The 26,001-nt window shown below is 35.7% G+C and overlaps 1 protein-coding gene across 1 annotated transcript in view; it reads right to left on the reverse strand.

Moving 5' to 3' along the window:
• Window positions 1-26,001, reverse strand: part of THEMIS (thymocyte selection associated) — a 182,785-nt gene that overhangs the window by 130,767 nt on the left and 26,017 nt on the right. Inside the window, exon 2 of the mRNA XM_072833538.1 lies at window positions 6,103-6,261. Within this exon, the coding sequence (XP_072689639.1) occupies window positions 6,103-6,261 (159 nt within the window). The remainder of the gene's footprint in view (window positions 1-6,102; window positions 6,262-26,001) is intronic.

Raw genomic sequence — 26,001 nt, forward strand, 5'->3', positions numbered from 1 at the left:
TCACATGAAACATTCACCACATGCAGGGCAACAAAACAGACTGACAAATTTTTAGAAATAGAATCATATAATATCTGCTCTCAGACCAGAGTGGAATTAAACTAGAATCAATAGCAGAAAGATAACTGGGAAAGCCTCCAAGTATGTGGAGATTAAATAACACTTGGGGTCAAAGAAAAAAATCTCAACAGAAATTTTAAAACACTTTTAACTAAATAAAAATGAAAATACAACTTACCAGCTGTCAGATGGAGTGAATGTAGTGCTTAGAGGGAGATTGAATTAAATGTATATATTTAAAAAGAGAAAAGATCTAAAATCAGTCTCTAAGCTTCCACCTTAGAAAACTAGAAAAAAAAGAAAAACAAATCAGAAAGGGAGACAGAACATAAAGACTCCTAACTCTGGGAAATGAACTAGGGGTGATGGAAGGGGAGGAGGGCAGGGGGTGGAGGTGAATGGGTGACGGGCACTGAGGGGGGCACTTGACGGGATGAGCACTGGGTGTTATTCTGTATGTTGGTAAATTGAACACCAATACAAAATAAATTTATTATTAAAAAATAATAAAAAAAATAAAGGGTTAAAAAATGAAAAAAAAAAGAAAAACAAATTAAATCCAAGTAAGCAGAAGAAAGATATAATAAAAATTACAGGAAAAAATCAATTAAGATGGAAAAGAAGAAATCAATAGACAAAAAAATCATTGAAAACCCAAGCTTTTTCTTTGGAAATATCAATAAAATAGATAAGCCTCTAGCCAGGCTAAGTAGGAAAAGAAAGACAAGACATAAATTACTAAAATCAGAAATGAAAGAGAAGGCTGCATTATCCACCCCATGGACATTAAGAGGATAACAAAAGAATATTATGAACAACTCCATGACTCAAATTTGATAACCTACACAATATGGACCAGTTCCTTGAAAGACACAATGCACCAAAACTCACAGAAGAAGAAAGAGCAATCTGGCCTAAATCTACCAGTGGAATTGAATCAATAATTAATAATCTTCCTAATCAGAAAGTGCCAGGCCTGGGTGAGTTCAACTGTGAATTCTACCAAACACTTAAAAAAGAAGTCATACCAATTCTTCACAATATTTTTCAGAAGATAGAAGCAAAGGGAATACTTCCTAACTCATTCTATAAGCCAGCATTACTCTGATACCAAAACCAAAGAGATTACAAGAAAAAACTACATACCAATATTTCTCATAAATGTATCTGCAATATCTTCAACAAAATATTAATAAAGCCAACCCAACAATGTATAAAAAGAATTATACACTACAACCAAGTGATATTCACCCCATTATGCAAGGATGGTTTAGCATCTGAGAGACAATGTAATACATCACAGTATTAGGCTAAGTAGAATATATGATTATATCAGTAGATGCAGATAAAAAGTGACAAAAACCAATATTCATTCAAGATAAAAACAACATTAACAAAAAATCTTTCAGTAAATTAGGAATGAGAAAAACTGCTTCAGCACAATAAAGAAAATATTTTTTAAAAACCCTACAGATAACATCATACTTAGTGTCAAGAAACTAGTTTCCCACTATGTTCACGAATACTATGGTTGTATATGTATAAGATCTAAAGAATTGACAAAAAAAAAACCCTCCTCAAGTTAATAACTGAGTATAGCAAAATTGTAGGATAAAAGGTTGATATGCAAAAGTCAATCACTTTCCCATATACAAACAATGAACAAGTGGTTTTAAAATTAAAAACAGAATACTATCTACATTAGTGCCCCAAAATAAATGTAACAAAATATGTACAAGGTCTATGTGAAGAAGCTTACGAAATTACGATGAAAGAAATCAAAGAACAGATGGATGTTACATGTTCATAAAAAGGAAGACTTAATATTATTAAGATGTCAGTTTCTCCTAATTGAATCTACAGATTAAATGCAATGGCAATCAAAATCACAGCAAGTAATTTTGTGGATATTGAAATTGAAACTGTATTTTATATGAAGACAGAAAAGGTCCAGAATAGCCAACACAATGTTGAAGAAGAACAAAATCAGATAACTGAACTACTCAGCATCAAAATTTAATATAAAGCTACACTAATCGAGATAGTGTGGTATTGAGGAAAGAATAAACAAGCACATCAACAGAACAGAATACAGAACCCAGAAATAGACCCATGTAAGTACAATCAAATGATCCTTGACAAAGGAGTAAAAGCAGTACAATTTTAAAACAAAAATTTTACTAGAGACAAGGAATACTAAGTAACAATAAAAGGGTCACTTCATCAAGAAGAGATTACAATTATGAGCACATATACACCTAACATCATAGCTCCAGAATACATAAAACAAAAGTTGACAGTAATAGTTGGAAATTACTTTCAATAATGGATACACCGGGATCCCTGGGTGGTGCAGCGGTATAGCGCCTGCCTTTGGCCCAGGGCGCGATCCTGGAGACCCGGGATCGAATCCCACGTCGGGCTCCCGGTGCATGGAGCCTGCTTCTCCCTCTGCCTATGTCTCTGCCTCTGTGTGTGTGTGTGTGCGTGTGTGTGTGTGACTATCATAAATAAAAAAATAAAAATTAAAGAAAAATAATGGATACACCTAGACAAAAGATTCTCAAGGAACTAGAAGACTTGATCAACACTATAAACCCACAGACATCTGTAGGGCACTCCACCAAACAGCAGAATACCCAGTCTTCTCAAGTGCACACAGAACATTCTCCATGATAGGCCATGCACTAAGCCGTAAAACAAGTCTCAAAAAATTTCAGAGGATTGAAGCCATACAAATTATGTCTTCTGACTACGAGAGAATGTAATTAGAAGTCAATAACAAGGGAAAATTTGGGAAATTCCCAAATAAGAAAGGATGTTTAAAATATATATTAAAGTACTTTTTGATTTTAATTTCTGAGAGTTTAAAGTGACAGCTTTAGAGTATAAATAAAGAGATGTTTCTGTTGAAATCAATATAAAAAAAAAAGTTACTGGCCTTAATTTCTCTTTCTCCCTGGTGCTGAGTCTTCCTTGAAAGAAAGTATATTGTAATCATCACCATCATTTTATTCCTCCACTCCATTACATGTAATCCCTGATTCTTACATTAAAACTAGTTTTGTAAATAAATTTTTCTAATTGTGCTCAGTTGATACAAACTTATCATGTCAACTGAAAACTCAAAACTTATTCTAAATAGCAACTCCCTAAATTAAACTGTTAGTCAAAAGCTAAATGTTTTAGAGGGAAATTTGGCTCTGCAGATTTTGGATTTGCCAATCTCCATAATCATGTAATCTAACTCCCTATAATAAATATATAATATATATTCCCCAAAAAAAGCTAAGTGTTTTCACTACTCTCACAAGAGATACTCCTTCTACTAGAAGATTCTGATTATTTTAACTTACTAATTATTTATTATGTACATCTTCTCCTAAACACTGTGGCGATTATTCCAGTAAATGAGATTCAGATTTTGTTGTCAGCAACGTTGTAATCTGTTAAGCAGTTGGTCTTCAAAAGACAAGCATACAAATAACTTCAATTATATTCAAAATGTGATTTCACATGTGATTTCACGTCATTATGACATGAAAGACTGTAGTTATTCAAAAAAGGAATTGTTACATCCAACTGGAATACTTAGGGAAAGCTTCTCATAAAGCAATGGTTTGCAACCTTGACTGCTCATTAATATCACGCTAGTATCCTTAAGAAACTTTGGTAACCAGACTTCATTCCAGACTAAATAAATCAGAATATCGTAGGCAAGTGGTCTGAGCATCAGGATACTTTAAATCTCCTTAGGTGATTCCAGTATACAGTCAAGTTTGAGAACTATTTCTGTAAAAGATGGCAGGTAAGGAAGGAGTTAAACAGAATTGAACAATGGGTAAGATTCCAGTTGAAAGGAAGAAGATATTGGAGAATCTGGAAGAATGTTCTCTAATTTATTTTCATTCTCCAAACCTGAGCTCGAGTATAACATCCTTTCAAAAGCTTTGAAAACCTTGAATCCACCAATGATAATAAAGGTAACAAAACCTGACACTTTTTATAGCCTGTTCTATAAGACAAGTACCATTCTGAGCACTTTAAATATATTTCAATATTCAATCCTCCCCGAAACACTAGAAGATAGAAAGTATTATTATTCCCATTTTACATGAGAGGAGAGTAGGACACTTGGCAAGGTTATGCAAGTAACAAGTGGCAGAGTTGGAATTCAAATATAAATAATGACTCCCAAGCCATGTTCTGAAACATGACCAACTAGAGTTAGATATTCCTTATCAAGACTCTCATGGAACCCATGCATGTTTCTCCTCCTCCTCCTGCTGCTCCTCCTCCCCCTGCTTCTTCTTCAGGAACCCATGCATATTACAGTCACACCATGAATCACATCATACTGTAAGTGTTTACTAGACTTTTCTCCTCCACTAACCATTTATTCACTCAATCATCCATTCAAATAAATGACTACTGAATAAGTGCTTGATACTAGATATACAAAGTCATATATGTTATACTTCACATGTCAAAAAATTTAATCTTAGGAGAAGTCACCAAACTATAGTTCACAGGCCAAATTCTGCTGGCCACCTATTTTTGTAGATACATGTTTATTGAACCACAGCCATGTTCATCGGTTTATGTACCATCTATAGCATCCTTCATGTTATAGCATCAGAGTGAAACGGCTGTGACAGCAATCATCTGGTGACAAAATCTAAAATATTTACTATCTGTGTCTTTTAAAAAAAACATTTGCCAACCCCTGGTCTAGAGAATAAGACAAATAAGAAAATGACTACCCAATAAGGTACGTGCTATTGGTGATCAAGTTATTATGGGAACATAAAAAAGAGATATCTAGAGTAGGTTAGGGCATCAGCAAAAGTATTCCAGAAGATATTAAGCTATGATATTTGAGCTATTTTTGGAAGGGTGAGTAGAATTAACTAGACAAAGAAGAACAACAAGACATGTCAATAAGATTAGACTGTGAAGTTTAGCAATTATCCAGGGAGCTAAAATATTTGCAATAGAAACAAAGAGCTTATATATTTTTAAGAGCTATTAGTCCTACATAATTTTAGAAAATATCTTTGATTTCTCCATTTTCACTAGAATAACAAGTAATGCATACAGTTAGAACTCATTAAGTATTCGCTAACAGTATTTGCCAGTAAGTTCTAAGTAAGGGATATTTATTAAAAGGAGAGAAAATATTTGTCTTCTATTGGTCATTAAAATCACTAATGTGGAGAAAAACGAACCCTCCTGCAATATTGGTGGGAATGTGAATTAATGCAGCCACTGTGGAAAACAGTATGGAGTTCCCTCAAAAAATTAAAAATAGAACTTCCACGTGATCCAGGAATTCCACTACTGTATTTATCTAAAGAATACAAAAATACCAATTCCAAAAAATGCATGCACCCCTTATGTTTACTGAAGTATTATTTACAATAACCAAACTATGGAACTATGGAATCAGCCCCAGTGTCTATTGATTGATAAATGGATAAATAAGATGTAGTGTACATATACTGGGATATATATATATATATATATAAATTTGTATTTGAATATTATTCAGCCATAAAAAGGATGATATTTTACCATTTGCAACAGCATGGATGGATATAGAAATTATTATGCTAAGTGAAATAAGTCAAAGAAAGGCAAATACTATATGATTTCACTCATATGTGGAATTTAAAAAATAAAACAAGTGAAACAAAGAAATAAGAGAAAAAGCAAAAAACAGACTCTTAACTATAGAGAATAAGACTGATAGTTACCAGAGGGGAGGTAGAGGTGGGGGGATGGATGAAATAGGTGAAGGGGATTAAGAGGACACCTGTCAAGAGGAGCACTGAGTAATGTATGGAACTGTTAAATCACTATATTGCACATCTGAAACTCATATAATACTGTAGATGTAAAAAATATATATAAAGAATTCTAATTTTTTTCACCCATTACCCTAGAGTGAAAAAAAGCTACCACTTTTTTTATTATTTTCAATTGTATAGATGTATATTAACAATAGTTTTACAAATGTGAAATGGTTGCAATATACAGTACCTGGAAAATTCATAGGCAGCTCAAATGGTTGTAGAGACTCACAACCCTCAATGTGCTCACAAATTTCAGCTATGATCTTCTTAATTTTGAGACCAGTAATTTTAATCACTTCTCCTGTTGACAAACAGCATTCATTTCCAAACATTTCATAAATGGAACCTTAAAAAAAAAGAAAGAGTTAAAACAGCTTTTTAAAAGAGAAGTTAATAAGAAAGAACAAAGTAGGAGTCTGAAGCCTCATATAAAGTGTTTTTATTCAGTTCCTCTTCTAGCTACCTACTAAACAGAAATTTAATCAAACTTGGCAAAAGGTACAGCATGTACCAAGAAAAATATTAGATTTTCACTCCATCCACTGGGCAAAGTATAAACAACCTTATTTTTGTTATTATTGTAAATTAGATTTATGGTTTCCTCAGCACCTTTAGCTCATCATTCCAAGGTCAGACTACAAACATGTCTTCCATGGCTGGGATTTATGATCTATTTTTGCTGGGTCACAGAATTAGGCCCATATGAGTCAACAATAATCTAAGTATGTATTGCAAACAAGGTTGTAATACAATCCAAGATCCAAAATCAGAGTCCATACACCAGGGCCTTATATTAAGAGCATCACATCTATTTATTAAACCTCTTTCTCTTCATCATCATAAATATAAGACTTTCTGTCCATTTTATCTCTTGATTTTTGACAAGTTGGAAACATCTCTTGGTATCTTTATGGCAATAGGGGGCAGACCAGCCCAGATAAACTGAAAATCTTCATTTTAGTTCAGAATTTCAATCTCTTTCCTAATAAACCTCTTATCATAGACACGAAAGCTAAGCTTCATCCCTTTATTTTCCTTATGTATCTCCTGATGGAAGAAGAGTGAGCAGTGAAATAACCAGAAAATGAGCAACAGTAAAGAAGAGAGGCCAAAACTCTGGATGCTCTACCCCCAAGTAAAAACGGAACAACCCCAAAACTACACTTCTAAGATATTATTACTTTACAACTGAACAGTAAATGAAAGGCTGATGTAAAAAAAATAATTACAAAACTGGAGATTTAAACATATCCATTTTTCCCTACCTCAAATATGATATATATCCTCTTTACCACACTAAGATGTGAACAATAGAAATATGAGATTTCAGGTAAGTTTGCTTTCCGAATTCTTCTCTATTGAACCCCTTCCTCATAGACTCTTACCTGATACATAAAAGATTTTTGTAGCATTAATGGTTATATCATAAAAGTTATTAAGCCTGGCATCCAATCTAGCATTAAACAACTCCATGATTATATCAGAGTGTCAACAGGGAGCAGGGGCCACACTCAAATTAGAATAATTTAAGGAGATTTTAACAAAGGGGCAATTTACACAGAGGCACAGTCAGTTCTAGGTAGCACAAGAAAATAAGTATCCTGACCTCACCCCTCTCCCTCCGCTTGATCCTCTGCCAGGGTATCCTCCTTTGGCCAAATTCAGCCAGAAGCCAGAGGACGAGGGAGCTGCGGATGCCACCACAGAAGTCAGCCTCTAAGATGGAGAGTGGGAATGGAAGTCCAGCACACCATCCTTACTGCCCACTATTTAATGAGGACCATTTTTGTAAATATGCTAGTATATCCACTCCTCCAGTTCTGGGTATGTACTTCCATAGCTCCCTTCTTTTCTAATACTATTCCCTCAACTCTATATGTGTTTATGTCTTTTATGAGCTCTCATACATAGTGCTGTCAGCTATCTCAAACCTTTTGTGGAACAACCGGGATATTAAAGACATAGTAATAAATCTGTAGTGCCATTTTCTTCCAATGAACTTAGAAGAGTTATTTTCTATGATCCTCATTTGGCAATTAATCATGTACTAACGTTTTATATCTTCAGTATTATTTCATCCTGTATTTAACTTTTTATGACTCTAGTTTTTATTACCCACAATTCAAACTTCATGAAAGAAAATACTGCATTATGTTATTGCATAACTATAACACATCAACTGTCCTTCCTCATTCAGTCAGCAAACTTTAATGGAAACCTACTATGTTTCAGGCATTGTTACTGGCAGTAGGTAACAGAGATAAAGTGCATAATCTCTTCCTCCCAAGGAGCCCTGTCTTGAAGCAAGCACATAAGTACGCATACACTACAATAGATTATAAAAAAGTTATAACCTAGGAAATACAGGGCATTGTAGGAGACTATGGGAAGTATTTAATTACAGGGTAAAGAGACTAGGGAAGGATTAGTGGAGGAGACTACAGCTGAGCTGAGTTTTTTTTTTTTAAGATTTATTTATTTATTTGAGAAAGAGAGAGCATGCGAGGTGGAGGTGGGTGCAGAAGGAGAGGGAGAGAAAATCTCAAGCAGACTCTGTACCCAGAGTGGAGCCCGCTGTGGGCTGGGTGCATGGGCGATCCCATGACCCTTAGATCACTACCTGAGCTGAAACCAAGAGTCAGATGCTTAACCGACTGCACCACCCAGGTACCCCTAGCTGAGCTTAGTTTTAAAGGAAGCAACACAAGATGTTGAGACAGGCAGAGGAAATAGTATTTGAAAAGGTACCAAGATGTGAAAGAGCCTGATACATCCTGGAAATTTCAAGTCGTTTGTTATACCTCGAATGTAAAGTAGGAATGGGATAAAAAAGGAGACTAGAAAAGGAAAGGAAGTCCAGATCACACTGCATCTTTACGAGATTACCAATAAATAAAAAGGTCAAAGTCTGATGCAACCTCAAAGTCAGAATCTAAATTTTCAGTCATCGTGATCCAGGAACTAATACCAATTTAACGAGAGGACGTATGGGTGCTTGCTATCCAAAGTGTGGTCTACTGTTTCACCTGGGAGCATGTTAGAATCTTGGCCAGACCCCAGATCTGCTGAATGAGAATCCACATTTTTAACAAAATCTCCAGACGACACATAAATACAGTAGCATTTGCGAAGCAGTGATCTGGGCCACAAATGTATAACTGAAAATGTCTTTGTCCTGAGACTGTTGCAAAACTACCCAGAAAGGGAAGGACATGCCATACAAAAGCATTTAGTGTCATTGAGGCGGAAGATGTTATAAGTAGGGATGGGGAAAAGGTAAGATTTTAAGTAGGGAAGTGACATGGTAAGCTATTTCTTTGTCACATGAAGTAGAATATTATTAGCTGAAGCCCATCAGGCTTAATTTCAACGCAATGAGAGCAACATACATCAAACTGACTGTCTTGGATTCCTGCCTTTCCCTCAAAGGTTCCATTGGAATTCAAAATTAAAAGATGAATGTATGTGAGATTACATGTCAGTTTACAGGAGTAGAAGTCAGAGGATTCTATGAAGAGATAATTCTGTGAATTTTAGTCACCACATGAAAAGCTTTTGACTCTTAGGTCTCCTTCCAAGAATTCCTCCTTTTGAAAAAAAAAAAAAGAAGAAGAAGAAGTCACTTCTTTCAGCCATATAAGGAAAAGAACCTCATGCAAATACTAATCTTTTACATTTATCCTTAATTATTTGTGACTTTTTATTTTTTCTAAACCAAGAATGCTGTTAATTCATTTTTTAAAGGTTTTATTTATTTATTCATGAGAGACACAGAGAGAAGCAGAGACACAGGCAGAGGGAGAAGTAGCCTCCCTGCAGGGAGCCCATGTGGGACTCGATCCCAGGACCCTGGGATCACGCCCTGAGCCGAAGGCAGATGCTCAACCACTGAGCCACCCAGGCGCCCCAATGCTGTTAATTCATTTTTAATGAACAAAGTGGTCACTGACTCAAACACTAGGTCCATGAAAGGTGACAAGAACATACAGTAAATCTCAAATCCTTGAAACTTGAAGGGTTTCCTTCGCTATCACCAACATAATGTCTCCTACAATATATTTTTTCCTCAGTGAAAATATAAAATGGTTAATTTTTAAAATAGCCAACTTTCATGATCTCAGAATAAGCAAATATAACATATGTAATTGCCTTTTAAAAATTTGTTGAGATATGCCCGAACACCATGTTTATGTATAATACAGATGTAGATTTTAATATCGTTTTCATTTCATTTTAACCATGACATGTATTTTGAATATGCAAATCTCGAATCTATTAAATCTTTATAGACCGATTCTTTCCAAGTCAGAGCATATGTATTCGGGATAATGCCAAACATCAGAGAAAGCTGGAACAAAGCAGCCTGTTTTCAGTGATCAAACATTGCCCCTGAAGGCTGTAATGAAAGAGCCATGTGCCTTTGAAATCACCTTTTCTGTAATGCTACTTTGCTCAATAAAAATGACACATTAATATCCTTTTATGAGCTCATCCCTTATTTGACAATCCATACGAGCAATGCTATGATCACATTGGAACAGTCAAAACAATTGATTTTCTTCCATTTCCTATAAAAAGTTAAAAAATTATGTTGTTTAGAGGCTGTTTTTCTCTTTACTCAAGATGTACCCATTCCCTCCATTCCCCCACTTCCTTCCCCTGCCCTACCAGGCCACTCACTTCCCCCCTTACCCCCACACCACTCAAAGTTCAGCCAATCCTAAAGATTCAGCTCATATCCATCATCTTCTTCGAAGTCTTTTTTTTTTTAACTTTATTTATTTATTCATGAGAGACACACAGAGAGAGAGAGAGAGAGAGAGAGAGAGGCAGAGACACAGGCAGAGGGAGAAGCAGGCTCCATGCAGGGAGCCCGATGTGGGACTCGATCCCCGGTCTCCAAGATCAGGCCCTGGGCTGAAAGAGGCACTAAACCGCTGAGCCACCCAGGCTGCCCTGAAGTCTTTCTTGATTCCTACACCTATGTGAGAATTAATTCTCCCCTCTGTTCTCTAAAGCAGTTTGCATATATCTCCATAATAGCCCTTGTGTGATTATTAACACAGTCTGTTATCGGGATATCATTTTCTACCCATTAATATTATGTCTATTTTAAAATTTATCATGAATTTCTAGAGGTATCTCTTAACTATATTTATACCCATCCTCACATTACACACAACCAGCAATACAGTTTTTGCCACTTAGTAGATAGAGCCTTAGTGAATGTTGAATTCTATGTTGAATTATTATATGTTGAATATATGAAATATATAAAGTGTTGAATTTTTTATGTTGATATATGAACTATATGAATATATGAAATATTATATGTTGAATTAGTTTTACTGTAAAATGACAATAAATTATTGTGAATGTAGTAGAAGGCTTAGTCAACCAAAGCTTTTGCATGAGTTATGTTTTCATTTGGTATGTTTTTTTAAAAGATTTTTTATTTTTTTATTAAAGATTTTATTTTTTTATGAGAGACACAGAGAGAGAGAGGCAGAGACTCAGGCAAAAGGAGAAGCAGACACCACGCAGGGAGCCTGAAGGGGGACTCGATCCCGGATCCCCAGGATCACACCCTGGGCTGCAGGCAGCGCTAAACCACTGCACCATCGGAGCTGCCCTCATTTGGTATGTTTAATAGCAAATGTACAAGCATATACAAGATTAGCTAGACAGGGCATATTAGAATGGGTAATTCTATAATCTGAATCCCTTACTTGTTGAGTTTCCCACTTTACCATTAAGTTTACCATTTTTATATTGCCGAGCTTAAGGGTAGCACTCTTGAGATAATCTGAGCTAGGTGTAGAAGAGCTAAGAAATCACATGTACAAATTTGATTGATATTGTATGATAATGTATGTAGAGCCATGTCAGGTTGGGATTGCCAGTGAAGATGTGTCTTTGCTCCTCATACACAGGTGTGATTACTCTTTCTTTGCTTTAGGATTGTGTAAACTACCAAGACGCATTCCCACAAAGGAAACAGGTAAGTGTGAAATAATCTTACTAGCAATGCTGTCCCTAGACTTGGTGCTTGATAAGGCATTCAGAGACCATTAGGTGATAAGTTCAATTTTCCAAATGAATCTCTAGGTAGTTTACCATAGGCATTAAAACTTGAAGTGACCTATGGCTGTAAGAGACATTTTCATGCCTTGTATTCCATAAAAAGACTGTCTCTATCCCCTGCAGAGCAAAGTTATTCCCACTATATGAAGAATATGTCTAAAAATAGATGAGCATGATAGTAGAATAGCAGTGTGGAAATAAATAGGCATGAAAAAACAAACATAATTTTACTAGGGTTGGATCCTACCAGTTTACATTGCATATGCCACAGAGAAATCTGAACGTTGACAGGAAATGATATTGCAAGGTCATACAAATTCTCTTAAGCCATTGCCAAAATATCAATATAAAGAGGGCAAAACATGGGCATCAGGTAATAAGGAAAATGATAGCCACACTAAGAAAAATTAAGGTGTACTCCCTCTCACCTATAAAAATATAGGGTTCTTCTTATGAAGAGGGAATTTAAGTGCTATGCAGGAAGTCAAGCTTAAAAGCAGGAATACGCTAGTAAATGTTGGTGAGTCTTAAAAAGAATAAACATGGAGGGATGCCTGGGTGGTGCAGTGGTCAAGCATCCAACTCTTGGTTTTGGCTAAGGTCATGATCTTAGGGTTGTGAGATCAAGTCCTGCATCGGGGTCCACACTCAGTGTGTGTGTTGGGGGAAGAGTTTGCTTGAGATTCTCTCTCTTCCTCTCCCTCTGCCACTGCTCCATTTGTGCTCTCTCTCTCTCTCTCTCTAAAAGTAAATAAATAAATCTTTTTAAAAAAATAAGTATATACATGGAAAAGCAATGAAAACCACAATAGGTTGGAAAGGCTGAAACCTGAGAGCCAATATAGCAGATTAAAATAATAGTGAGGCCAGAAACCAGAAAATGTCCATTTTTCAACCACTCTGTGTGAGTGTGTGTGGCATTTAAATGAACACTAAATAAGTTTTAGTGGCTGAGGAACAAAAATGCATAGTTTCCTATGCTAGCGAAAAACTTGATGCTTGTTTAATGGCAGAGCAATTTAAGAGATTCAATAAAACTGTAATGAGAGTTTGCAAGTTGGGTATTAGGATAGAAGTCATCATTGTGACTCTAACAATTATCAGAGCAAAGGGATTTGGGATGTGTATATATGAAATGAATATCCCTCCTACACATCGATGAAATATTTCCCTATGATGATGAAACAAATCAGTGATTCTACATCTCCTGACACTGCTATTGACCAATTATCCCCACATTTTACCCATTTTTAACCCTCAAAATGATATCATAAATAGTATTGTAATTTTTTTTACATAAACAATGTTGCATTGAGAACTGGCTTATAATTTACGAAGAAGTTGGTTTCAAGTATGTTGTATATATTTTAATTTAATTACCTTTGCTTTATATCCTAGATATTAAATATAGCTACGACAGACCTCTGTAGCCATTTAAAATAATAAACCTGTTCTCTTCATCTCATTTAATGAATATAAATATACTGATTGAATTGATTATACATGGGCTCCAATGCACTATAATGTGTTCATCAAATGCATAAAAATTAAGCTACAATGTATTATAAATTCTCCTTAAGTTCATTAGCATTGAGTACCTCATTAAGTATTCTGCTTATGAAATATGATTTAGATAATAAAGTTTTAGAAACTTTTTAAAGAATTTTGAAGTCATTTTATGTCAACAGAATTAAATAGTAAAGAATATGCTTGTATTTTGTATGTCTTTCATTTTTTAATATCATTTTTACAATAATTCATTTATATTGCATTTTATTAAAGTACCAGTCCATAATGGATTGGGAAAACAAAAGAAATTGGACCTTCACCAAGATAGTTTGTCCTAAACCATTGAGTACATATGTAAGACCATAGTCAGTGCAAGGAGCCAGGATGTAGACCTAGGAAGTTAGAAAGTTAGGATGAAATTTGAACACACTGGAAAAAGAAAGTTATAAACTAATCCACTAAGTCTTATGCAGTATTATTAACTCATCTATCTCAATGTCACCAGCAGCCTGAATGCCCTGACTAAAAAACACAGGAATTTTAATCAACTTGACAGTAATTGTCCTAATTGAAAATTATTACATTGGCATTCTAATTTGTACATTATAATCTTTTATTTTATGAGGCAGTGCTTGAACCAAATTGACCCTGGATGCTTTGAGTTTTTGAACCTACATAGCAAAGGTCCAAAGCCGTGAGCAGGTGAAGTGCCCTAGGAGATGAATGCCAAGAGTTCTATCTAACTAGAGTGCCAAGTATTCTGCATGAGAGAGATGGCAGATATCTAGACTATATTCTAGATATAGAATTTTCCCTTCTGAGCATTAATCACCCATGGCACATTTCCAGCTGTATCCACGTGAGGTCTAATAACCCTCCTCAACATGAAGTTCCAGGTGACTGTGCATTAGTTGAAGATGGCATGCCAGGTATGAATCACTTCCAGCCCAGTCCCACACTATGACTTAACTTGTTTTAAGCCTCCTTGGTTGATATTTATTTATTTATTTATTTATTTATTTATTTATTTATTTAATATTTCTAAAGATTTTTAATCCTCAGATCAAGATAATTTGCTGCAAAGGCTTAGTTATAAAGAAGAATACAGACTCCCTGAACCCATCTTTTTTTTTTCCCCCGAGAGCATCTGTCTGAATTGAGGCATAAAACCCTTAACTTGATAACAATCACAACTTCGTGTAGCTGGATGACAGCCATAGGATGAGTTTCAGTTTCATTTGCATCCCTAAGCACAGTGCAGCTAGTTCTAGTGATCTCTTGCCTCACTGAGTTTCACTGTCAGACAGGAGCTTTCATGCCATCTTATCCTCTTGACGTTATTACAATGACTAAGTCTGTAGAGTATCTCTACCAAGTAGTTGTCCGGACCATATCTGAACACTTTCACTGATTGAATTCCAATTATTTCAAGGTAAACTACTCTACTTTTGAGCAATTCTCACTGTTATAAACCTCTGCATGTTAGTAAGTTCAATATGCAGTCCTGGAGGATATGCACATTAGAACTATTTTTAGCCACTGGAATAATACAGTAAACAATTCCTTTTTTTCCCCTTATGTTTTATTTACTTAAGTAATCTCTACACCCAACATGGGCTCAAACTCACAACTCTGAGATCAAGAGTCACATGCTCTTCCAACAGAGCCAGGCAGGTACCCCACCCCCCAACTTAATTTTCTACATCAAGTCTTAAACAGTCTTAAAATGTTTCAAAACACCTGTCACAGTTGTCCTTTCTAACAAAGCAATCTGTCAAACAACTGACATACGTTCTGGGCCACTCCTTGCAGCATAGGTTTTCCCCATGATAAAACTACTTATAGCTCAACTTACATGGAGGTAAGTGGCATCCTCAGAGTTGTGTGACATGGGAACATGACTCTCAAAAAGTGTTCCCTTGAGTGTTCCAGGGGAAAGTCAATAGAGCCTATTTAGGATGAAACTTGCCATGAAACTAAAAATCTTTGTAGGAACAATAAGGCAGCCATTTCACACTAGTAACATTTGACTTTGCCAACCAGTGATTTCTATAAAAGCAAAAGTAAAAATGTTCTAAAGCTGAGTAGTAAACTTAAGGAAATAATACCTCATCAGTAACTGGATTCTTCTCGGCATTTCTTCCACCATGAAAAAGCCAAGACATGAAGTTTATTTCCCCAGTCAAGGAAAGAGATTTAGTCATTATTTAGTTCTGAGATCCAAAGACTATTGCAGTATTGGGGAGATCATAGTCCTGAAAAGACAGATTTTCTTGGATGGGGACAATGGTTTGTTGTTGTTTTTTCTGTATTTCACAACTGCCAAAATCCTTTTATGTGAATATAAGAATCAAATAATGGGAGATGATCATATAGTAGATTGTAGACAAGGAAGACTCACCACATGACATAAAGGAATGGCCGGTCTGGTTGCAAAAAAATAGGATTTTTTTTTAAATTGCAAAGATGAAAAAAATCCAATGTCCTATTTTTTATTTCCAAAATGTACACTTTGTGCCATACCAGGAAAAAAATTAGTTTTGTAAGTCAAATCTTTAGATTTATAAGAGCTGTTTCTTACTGAGAGAAGTAAAAGCCAGGTCCTAAAGAAGAAAGTCACAGAATTTATGCTTCAAAGTATAGAATAGAAGAATTTCAAGCTATCTTTTGGGAGGCCAGCTGGGAAGGGGAGAGTGAGTTCAATGGAGAGTCATCTTGGAGAATATCAGTTGGGGAGATGTACAGAGACTGCCTAAATAGTCTACACAACATCCTCCATGATCAACTCCAGAAATCTGTGACTGAAGTCTGGGACATTCGGCCATTCCTATAAACACTACATTAACATGAAAAAAATAAGCTCAGTTTCTCAACTTCTCACTTCTAAGAGCCTCCTTCAATAGCTGCCTGAATGTCCAGCAAAAATGAAGTCTATCCATTTATATCAGAGGTCTTTTTTTTTAAGATTTTATTTATTTATTCATGAAAGACACTGAGAGAGAGGCAGAGACACAGGCAGAGGGAGAAGCAGGCTCCATGCAGGGAGCCTGATGTGGGACTCGATCCCAGGACTCCAGGATCACACCCTGGGCCAAAGGCAGGCGCTCAACCACTGAGCCACCCAGGCGTCCCTATATCAGAGGTCTTTACGTCCACCTTCAGGTTTGACAACTTACTAGAAGGACTCATGGAATTCAGCAAAGCTGTTGTACTTACAGCTAAAGTTTATTAGAGACCAATGATACGGATTAAGATCAGCAAAGGAAAAAAGCACAGAGGGCAGAGTCCAGGAGACAAGTTTCCAGTTGTCTCCTCCCAATGGAATCACATGAACAAAATTTAATTCTACTAGTGGATGGCAGCATATACAAATTATTGCCAGCGAAGGAAGTTCATGTGAGCCTCAGTGTCCAGGGATTTTATTAGAGGTCAATCAAATAGGCATGGAGTCTCCATGTGACTGACCCTAACTGCTCAATGTTCAGGACTCCCCTCAGAGGTCAAAGTAATACGGCATGGCTCAGGACCCCAGCAAAACAGTGACTGGCGTTTACCCTAAGTCACATCATTAACATAAGCTATCTATAATAGCCCAAGTTCCTAAGTATAAACTCTTATCAGGCAGGATATTCCAAAGGAGCCAAAGGCCAACCCTTCCTTTCTTTAGATTGTGCAGAGTTTGAACATCTGAAGACTGCAGAGTTAACCCTTTACTATACACCATTATGTCAAGACTCTGTTAAAGCTTGTCAGAAAAAAAGTTGTCCAAGGGGCACCTGGGTGGCTCAGTCGGTTAAGGTCTGCCTTTGGCTCAGGTCACAATCCCAGGGTTCCAGGATTGAGCCCCACATCAGGCTCCCTGCTCCATGGGGGGTGGGGGCTGCTTCTCCTTCTCCCTCTGCCTGCCTCTCCCCTTGCTTGTGTGCTCTCTCTCTCTCTGTCAAATAAATAAATAAAATCTTAAAAGAAGAGAAATAAAAAATTTGTCCAAGACTTGTAAAGAGCAAAAAAGAATAATAGTTGTCCTTTTAGTGGAGAGCTGAATATCATCTAGTAGACCTTTTAGAAATGGTCTGAGTCTATAGAGATATGCAGATTTGAATGACATTTAATTGACTTAGAGAAAATTGACAGAAATTTAAGTGATATTTAGCTATCATAATGAGTGATTATTTTCCATTGAAATAAAAATAAATTTTTCCACCATACATAAAATTGACCTATGCCTTATAGAAAAGATAGCCCTAAACACTACATATTTAAGGATGATAATCAGGTCTGAATATTGGAAAATTCATTTCAGTATTTCTGATTGTATTTTTGCACATGTGGTTCTCTCATTTAGTGATTTTAATAAAATCTTTCATGTGTTCATCTTATGTTTATATGGGAGTGATGCTTTTATCTTTGTGAAAAATTTGTACCGCATCAATCTCGCATTAGTTGCACAGTGTTTGCATTCTCTTTTTAATATGTCTAGTCATTTGTAACAGAGAGTGGGATCCTGGATTCCCAGAAGTGCATTGATAATCAGATATGGAGAGTATTCAATGTCTCTATTTGGTGGAAATGCAGTGTTGAAACTCATGCCACTTATATTTGTAAAGTGGTGTATATGACTTACACTGCAGATTTCTTCTCTTCTCTTCTCTTCTCTTTCTTTCTTTCTTTCTTTCTTTCTTTCTTTCTTTCTTTCTTTCTTTTTGTTTGCCCTGCTTTCCCTTCCCCTGTTTTCTGATTTACTGAAGAATTAAAAAAAATAACTGATAGGTGAAGAGAGAAGATTAAAGATCTATATTGTCTTCAAAATATATTAAACTTATTCAAGTCCTTCTGTAAAGTACAATATGCATTATAAAGTCCCTACTCAAAATGTCTATAGTTTTATTCAATGAGTAAAAATTTTATTTTTTTAAGTTTTTATTTTAATTCCAGTTAATTAACATGCAGTGTTGTATTCATTTCATATGTACAATATAGTAGTTCAACACTTCCATCCATATATTACCCTGGCTCATCACAATAAGTGCCCTCCTTAATCCCCATCACCCATTTGACTTACACCCCACCCCCACCTGACTCTCCTCCCCTCTGATAGCCATCAGTTTGTTCTGAATAATTAAGAGCCTGTTTCTTGATTTGTCTCTCTCTCTTTCTCTATTTTCCCCCTTTGCTTTTTTGTAAAATTTTAAAAATAAACACTGATTAACATCATTATATAGTTATGTGACTTAATATAATTTATTTTTGGAGATCAAGTTATTTTTCTTTTGTCATTAAAATAAATCTGCAACAGATAAAATTTCAGTATCATTTTTTAAGAATGGCATTTTTTACGGAGTGTTACATGCAACTGATGAATTGTTGAAAACTATAGCTGAAGTTGATATACTATATGTTGGCTAATTGAATTCAATTAAAAAAAAGAATGATGTTTTTAAATTTTATGTTCAAAAGAGTCAGACTGAGAAATTATAAAACGCAATAGAATTCTAAAGTCTATTCTAAATATTAAATCACTATGTTAAAGAGTTCACTGTCCTCATAATTTTATAAAGTATTGAGAACAATGAGGAAAGTTTCATACTTAATTGAGCTAACAGGCATAGTATTGAAGAATTTCCAGTATTCAATCTTATTAATTAGTAACTATCATCCACTGAGATCCCGTACAATTCAGAGAACAATACCAAAAAATAAGATACAAAGAGCCAACCAACTAACTAAATAGACAAAAACAAAAGATTCATTTTCTTTGAGAAGTTTACTTTCTAGGTAACTAGAAATTGAAGGCACATACAAATGGTAAAGAAGGAAAACAAGTAAGCTAGTAGACACTAGTGCTAGGCATGAAGAATTGTGGCTAAGCCTCCAAAATTTTTTTGATATTTAATAGAACAGATATTAGGTAAGAAAAAAAATGAGTTTCTGTGCTATAAAAAAGGAAATGTGACTACGCTCTTTCTGAAGACTATTCCTTTCTTCTGGATGGAAATAAAAACATGAAGAGCTCCTGTTATTATATAAACCATTATTGTTGAAAAAACTCTGAGGCAACCACTGACTTCCATTCAGCTCAGCTTAGCCGAATGATTTCTCTGTAATATTAATTGATTATGTTTGAGCCAAAAATCTTTCTCTACACTGAGAAACAAGATAATGAATGGTTGTGAACCCACCCCAAGAAGCTCAATTCAGCTGCTGACACTAACTGCAAAACAGCTGCTTAAACAAACAAACAATATGTATACTTCTCTCTCAAATAGTAATTCAGTGTTAACTTATCAGGATTCACATTTACAGTCTTTATTGGTTCCAGCTTTTCTGTATGTTGCTGTTCTTACCTCTTCAACATGAGACTTCCCTCATAGGTTCTAAGTTGGCTGCTCCTGCTCCTACTACCATGTCTAAATTTCAATTAGTGAGAAAGAAAAACGAGAAAGAGAGATGGCTTGCAATAGACATTTCCTTTGTTTTAGTGGCTTGCAATAGAAATTCTACACATTGAATACTTTCACAACCCACTGTCCAAAACTAATCAAATGGCCAAAAATAAACTTCAGAAGACATGTGCAATGTCCTTTAAATGGACAATTGTGTTCAGAGCCAAGACCTTTGTTACTACAAACAAAGGAGAGACTAGATATAGTTAGGGGGACAGTTAACAGACTCTCATCCAAAAGGTGAGGGAAAGGTACTTATATTTCATGATTTAAATTAAGCTGCACTGTGCCTGTAAATCTTACATTTCAGGGGTGGAAGGACGTATATTTTTCTTTGAAACACCAAAGCCAGGAAGTCTGTTGCAGAGGTAAGAGTGCAGATTGAGATTTCAGGGCTGATCTTGATCTCTGCTGAAGAGATACAGCTATCAAACCTACACACATACAGACACCAATGCATACATAAAATTCCTCTCTCCATTCATTCCTAGGCATTTAACTAGGTAAATATCACAGATAAGAATGCCTCTCTAGAGTCAGATTCAAATCCAGGATCTACATTTAATAGATGTATGATCTCAGGCAATATCTTCATCTGTAAAATGGAGATAGTACCTCAATTTCCTATCTTTAATATGAGAATTGCAATATTACTTTAAATAGTTACTCTGAGGATCAAATAAGATAATTTTTAAAGGCATATGGATCAGGCACCTGGCATCTATATAGGGATAAACAAATATTAGCCATCATGGATATCATTGTTATTATTCCATGTGATGTTAAAATCAAACAAATCAGTATAATGTTATATTATTATAAGCTGGTGTGATTTTCTTGACCAAGATAAAAGTATGCTCTTATGGATGAGGGTAGGATTTTCCCTGAATAAAAGATTGATACTTCTTTGTCAGTCATTCTAAGAAATAGAAGATTGTGGAAGAAAAGATAGAAATTTTGAGAATTGAGAATGGCAATGAACTTTATTTCCAACTGTACCAATAAAACTTAGTATGCCACAGATGGGTTATGAGGGTACCAACACACTAAACTCCTTATTCCTTGAAGTGACCAACTGAGGTGGGTCTGGGATGACTAATGACTTTGGCTGGTAACCTCTGGCTGTAAGTCGCCTTATCTATTTACCCACGTGCCAAATAAATATTCCTATTATGTATACATGTCTGACATAATTTAAAGAGTTGGGAGGAATGGTCACTCCTAATGGAAAAGATAAGTGCTTTCTTTTTATGGAAGTTGGCTGAGAAGTAACTATTACAGCTCAAACATTCAAAAAAGCACCCTGAAAGGCACTTTATTTGTATATTTATCAAATTATTCATTTTTTAATCTATTCAAAAACCTAACTGAATACATGCTATATGCCAGACAAAATAATTACGGTAAATGCTACTAATATAAAGATGAGTAAATGACATGTGGACTCAATCTTCATGAAATTTTTAATATACTAGAATGTAAGATATTAATAAAAACATCATACAAATACATGATTATAAAATAATAACTACTATGAAAGAAAAATTCATAATACTAGGATATAGGGCCTGGGCTTCTGGGCTCCATGAATAGTACATATGTATTATATTTATTTATTAAACCATTCAACAAATATTTATTGAGTGTCAGGCATACTAATCTCAAGGTTACAGTAAAGGTTTATTAAAAGATTTTAGCTGGGACTTCTATTTCTGGGAAAATGAAGCAGTCATAAATTTTCCTAACCTCATATATCCCAGTCTAGAAGGTAAAGAAGCTGGCAACCTAAGAATGCCAATGGGTACAGACAAAAATAAAGCAAAACAAAACCTCAATAAATCTTGTTCTCTCTAGCTAGATAATCAGGAGAGGAACAGCCCAGTAAGAAAGAAAACTTTTTGATGATTACCATTACACCACAGAAAATAATTTGGTTCCAGGAAAGGATGAGTGGAGACCTTAGAATCCCACCCTTAATGAGTATAATTAGATACCCACCCATTGCTGGGATGGTATCAAAAAAGGCAGAGTTGAGACAGGACTTACATCTTTGTAAGTTAGTAATAATCCCCCACCTCCTGTAAGGGAAACTTTGTAGAGAGAGTCTGGACTTTCTCAGTCCAGGAGTACTGAGGCGCCTTACCCCCTCACCACTTGGGTGATGTCACAAGACGTCTACTGAAAAATCAGGACTTTCACTACTGTGTAATGAAAGAGGCACTTCCCTAGCATAAAGTCATATGAGTAATAGTGATGAGTCACTACCATCCCTCCCATCAAGAGCGGTGTCAATGAAGCCCTACTGAGGAGCCAGTACTTCCACTCTGAGCAGCAGTAATGAAGACCCCTTCCTCTTCATGTGTCAGTAGAGGACAAAGGGGGAGCCTGAACTTGTAAGCCCATCTGATAATAATGAAGCAGTGCACCCCATCCACTGCTGGAGAAACAAAAATTAGTAACTAAATGGAGAACTAGAGATATAATGATAGATTTGAGTCTTGATATAGCAATAGTTATATAATGTAAATAGTCTAAATATATCAATAAAAAGAGGTTGACACAGTAGATTTAGAACATGACTTGATTATATGCTACCTACAAGAGATTCACTTCAAACGTAACAATATAGGCAGGTTTAAAGAAAACAGGATGAGAAAAGATAGATCATGCAAACATTTATCAAAGAAAAGCAGAAGTAGCTATATTAACAAAAGTTATGGTAAACTTCAGAGCAAAAAACAATTACTAGGAATAGAAAAAGACATTAGATAATAATAAAAGGATCAATCTAACAGGAAGACACAGCAATCCTAAATGTGTATAAACCAAATAACAGAGTTGTAAATACGTAAAGCAAAAACAAATATAACTGAAAGCAGAAATAGACAAACCCACATTTATAACTTGGAGACTTCAACATCCGTCTCTCAATAGTTGATCAACATATTAGATTATCAGAAGGATAGAGAAGAACAACAATACCATCAAACAGGATTTAATCTACATTTACAAAAACACTATACCTAACAACAGCAAATACATATTGTTTTCATGATTTTCTTTGTTTAAGATTTATTTATTTATTTGAAAGAGACAGAGAGTGGAAGAGAGGGAGAGGAGAATCCTCAAGCAGACTCCTCACTGAGCATGGAGCCTGATGCAGGGCTTGATCCCAGGATCCTGAGATCATGACCTGAGCCAAAATCAAGAATCAGATGCCAAACCTACTAAGTCACTGAGATACCCTTACACATGGTTTTCAAGTGCTCGCCAGGACATATACAGAGATATTCTGTGCCATAAATCAAATCCCAACAAAGTTAAAGAATTAAATCATAGTATTCTCCAACCACAATGAATTAAAAATCAGTAACAGGAAATTCTCCAAGCATTTGAAAACTGAATTCCATACCTCCAAATAAACTGTAGACCAAAAAATTTTTTTCAAGAGAAGTTTTTTTAACTTTATATATATTAAATTTTGAAAATTATATGTTTTCATTCAGAATTATTCAGTTCTGAATGAAAATGTAAAATTCAACATATCAAAGTTTGTGGAATTCAGATAAGGAAGTGCTGAGTGGGAAATATATATAGTGCCAAATGCTTATATATTAAAAAGGGAAGGGGCACCTGGCTGACTGAGTCAGAAGAGCATGAGACTCTTGATCTCAGGGTTGTGCATTCAAGCCACATGTTGGATAGAGAGATACTAAAAAATAAACAGACTTTAAATAAACGAAAGAAGAAATAAAATAAATAAAAATTAAAAAGGGCAACAAGTCTTAAATCAATAATATAAGCTCTTGGGGATCCCTGGGTGGCGCAGCAGTTTGGCACCTGCCTTTGGCCCAGGGCGCGATCCTGGAGACCCGGGATCGAGTCCCACATCAGGCTCCCGGTGCATGGAGCCTGCTTCTCCCTCTGCCTATGTCTCTGCCTCTCTCTCTCTCTCTCTCTCTGTGACTATCATAAAAAAAAAAATAATAATATAAGCTCTTGAAGAACGTGGAACAAAAACAATTTAAAAAAAATCAAATCAACGATTCAAAGAGAAGATTATTTGAAAAAAGTCAATAAAATTGACAAGTCATTAGCAATTCTGAAAAAGAAGATACAAATTACCAATAAGAACACTAAAACAGAGGAGATAGCTACATACCCTCCATCAATGTGCAGAAATCCATTCCATTCCTATACACCAATAACAAAGCAGCAGAAAAAGAATTCAAGAAATTGATCCCACTTACAATTTCACCGAAAACAATAATATACCTACGAATAAACCTAACTAAAGATATAAAAGGCTTGTTGTACTCTGAAAACTATAGAACACTTCTGAAAGAAACTGAAGAGGACACAAAGAAATGGAAGAGCATTCCATATTCATGGATTGGAAGCACAAGCACTGTTAAAATGTTTATATTATCGAGAGAAATCTACATATTTAATGCAATCCCTATCAAAATATCACCAGCATTTTTCAGAGTCAGAACAAACAATCCTAAAATTTGAATGGAATCACAAAAGAACTCCTAATAGTCAAAGCAATTCTAAAAAAGAAAAACAAAACTGGAACCATCACGATTCCATATTTTAAGCTGTCTTACAAAGCCATAATCATCAAGACAGTATGGTACTGGCACTAAAACAGTCAAGCAGGTCAATAGAACAGAATAGAGATCCCAGAAATGGACCCACAACTGTATGGTCAACTCATCTTTGACAAAGCAGGAAATAACATCCAATGGAAAATAGGACAGTCTCTTCAATATATGGTGTTGGGAAAACTAGACAGTGACATGCAGAAGAATGAACCTGGACCACTTTCTTACACATTACACAAAAATAGACTCAAAATGGATGAAAGACCCAAATGTGAGACAAAAATCCATCAAAATCCTAGGGGAGAAAACAGGCAGCAATCTCTTTGACCTCAGCCATAGCACGTCTTACTAGGCACGTCATCAGAGGCAAGGGAAACAAAAGCAAAAATGAACTATTGGGGCTTCATCAAAATAAAAAGCTTCTGCACAATGAAGGAAAAGCTCAACAACACTAAAAGGAAGCCTGTGGAATGGGAGAAGATATTTGCAAACAACATATCTGATAAACGGTTAGTATCCAAAATCTATAAAGAACCTAAACGCATTACCCGAAAAACAAATAATCCAGTTAAGAAATGGGCAGAAGATGTGAACAGACTTTTTTCCAAAGAGACATCCAGATGGCCAACAGACACATGAAAAGATGCTCAATATCACTCATCATCAAGGAAATACAAATCAAAACCACAATGAGATCCCACCTCACACCTGTCAGAAGGGCTAAAATGAACAACTCAGGAAACAACAGATGTTGATGAGGATGTGGAGAGAGGGGAACCTTCTTACACTGTTGGTGGGAATGCAAACTGGGGCAGCCACCCTGGAAAACTGTGGAGGGTCCTCAAAAAGTTAAAAATAGAGCTACCTTGTGATCCAGCAATTGCACTATTGGGTATTTACTCAAAGGACACAAAAATACAGATTTGAAGGGGTACATGCTCCCCAATGTTTATAGCAGCATTATCAACAATGGCCAAACTGTGGAGAGAGCCCAAACGTCTACTGATGATAGCGATAAAGAAGATGTGGGATACACACTTACATACACACACGCACACACTTACATACACAGGAATATTACTCAGCCATCAAAAAGGATGAAATCTTGCCGTTTGCAACAACGTGGTTGGAGCTAGAGTGTATTAGGGTAAGTGAAATAAGTCAGTCAGAGGAAGACAAATCCCCTATGATTTCACTCATATGTGGACTTTAAGAACCAAAACATGTACATATGGGGGGGGGGGAATAGAGGGGGAAATGAACCATAAGGAACTCTTGATGATAGAGAATAAACTGAGGGTTGATGGAGAGGAAGTAGGCGGGGGCGGGGGATGCTAGTTGATGGGGATTAAGGAGGGCACTTGCTGGGATGAGCATTGGGTGCTGTATGTAAGTGATGAACCACTGAATTCTGCTCCCGACACCAATACTGCCCTGTATGTC

The sequence above is a fragment of the Canis lupus genome, chromosome 1 (assembly GCF_048164855.1).
Source record: "Canis lupus baileyi chromosome 1, mCanLup2.hap1, whole genome shotgun sequence".
In the NCBI taxonomy this organism is placed as follows: Eukaryota; Metazoa; Chordata; class Mammalia; order Carnivora; family Canidae; genus Canis; species Canis lupus.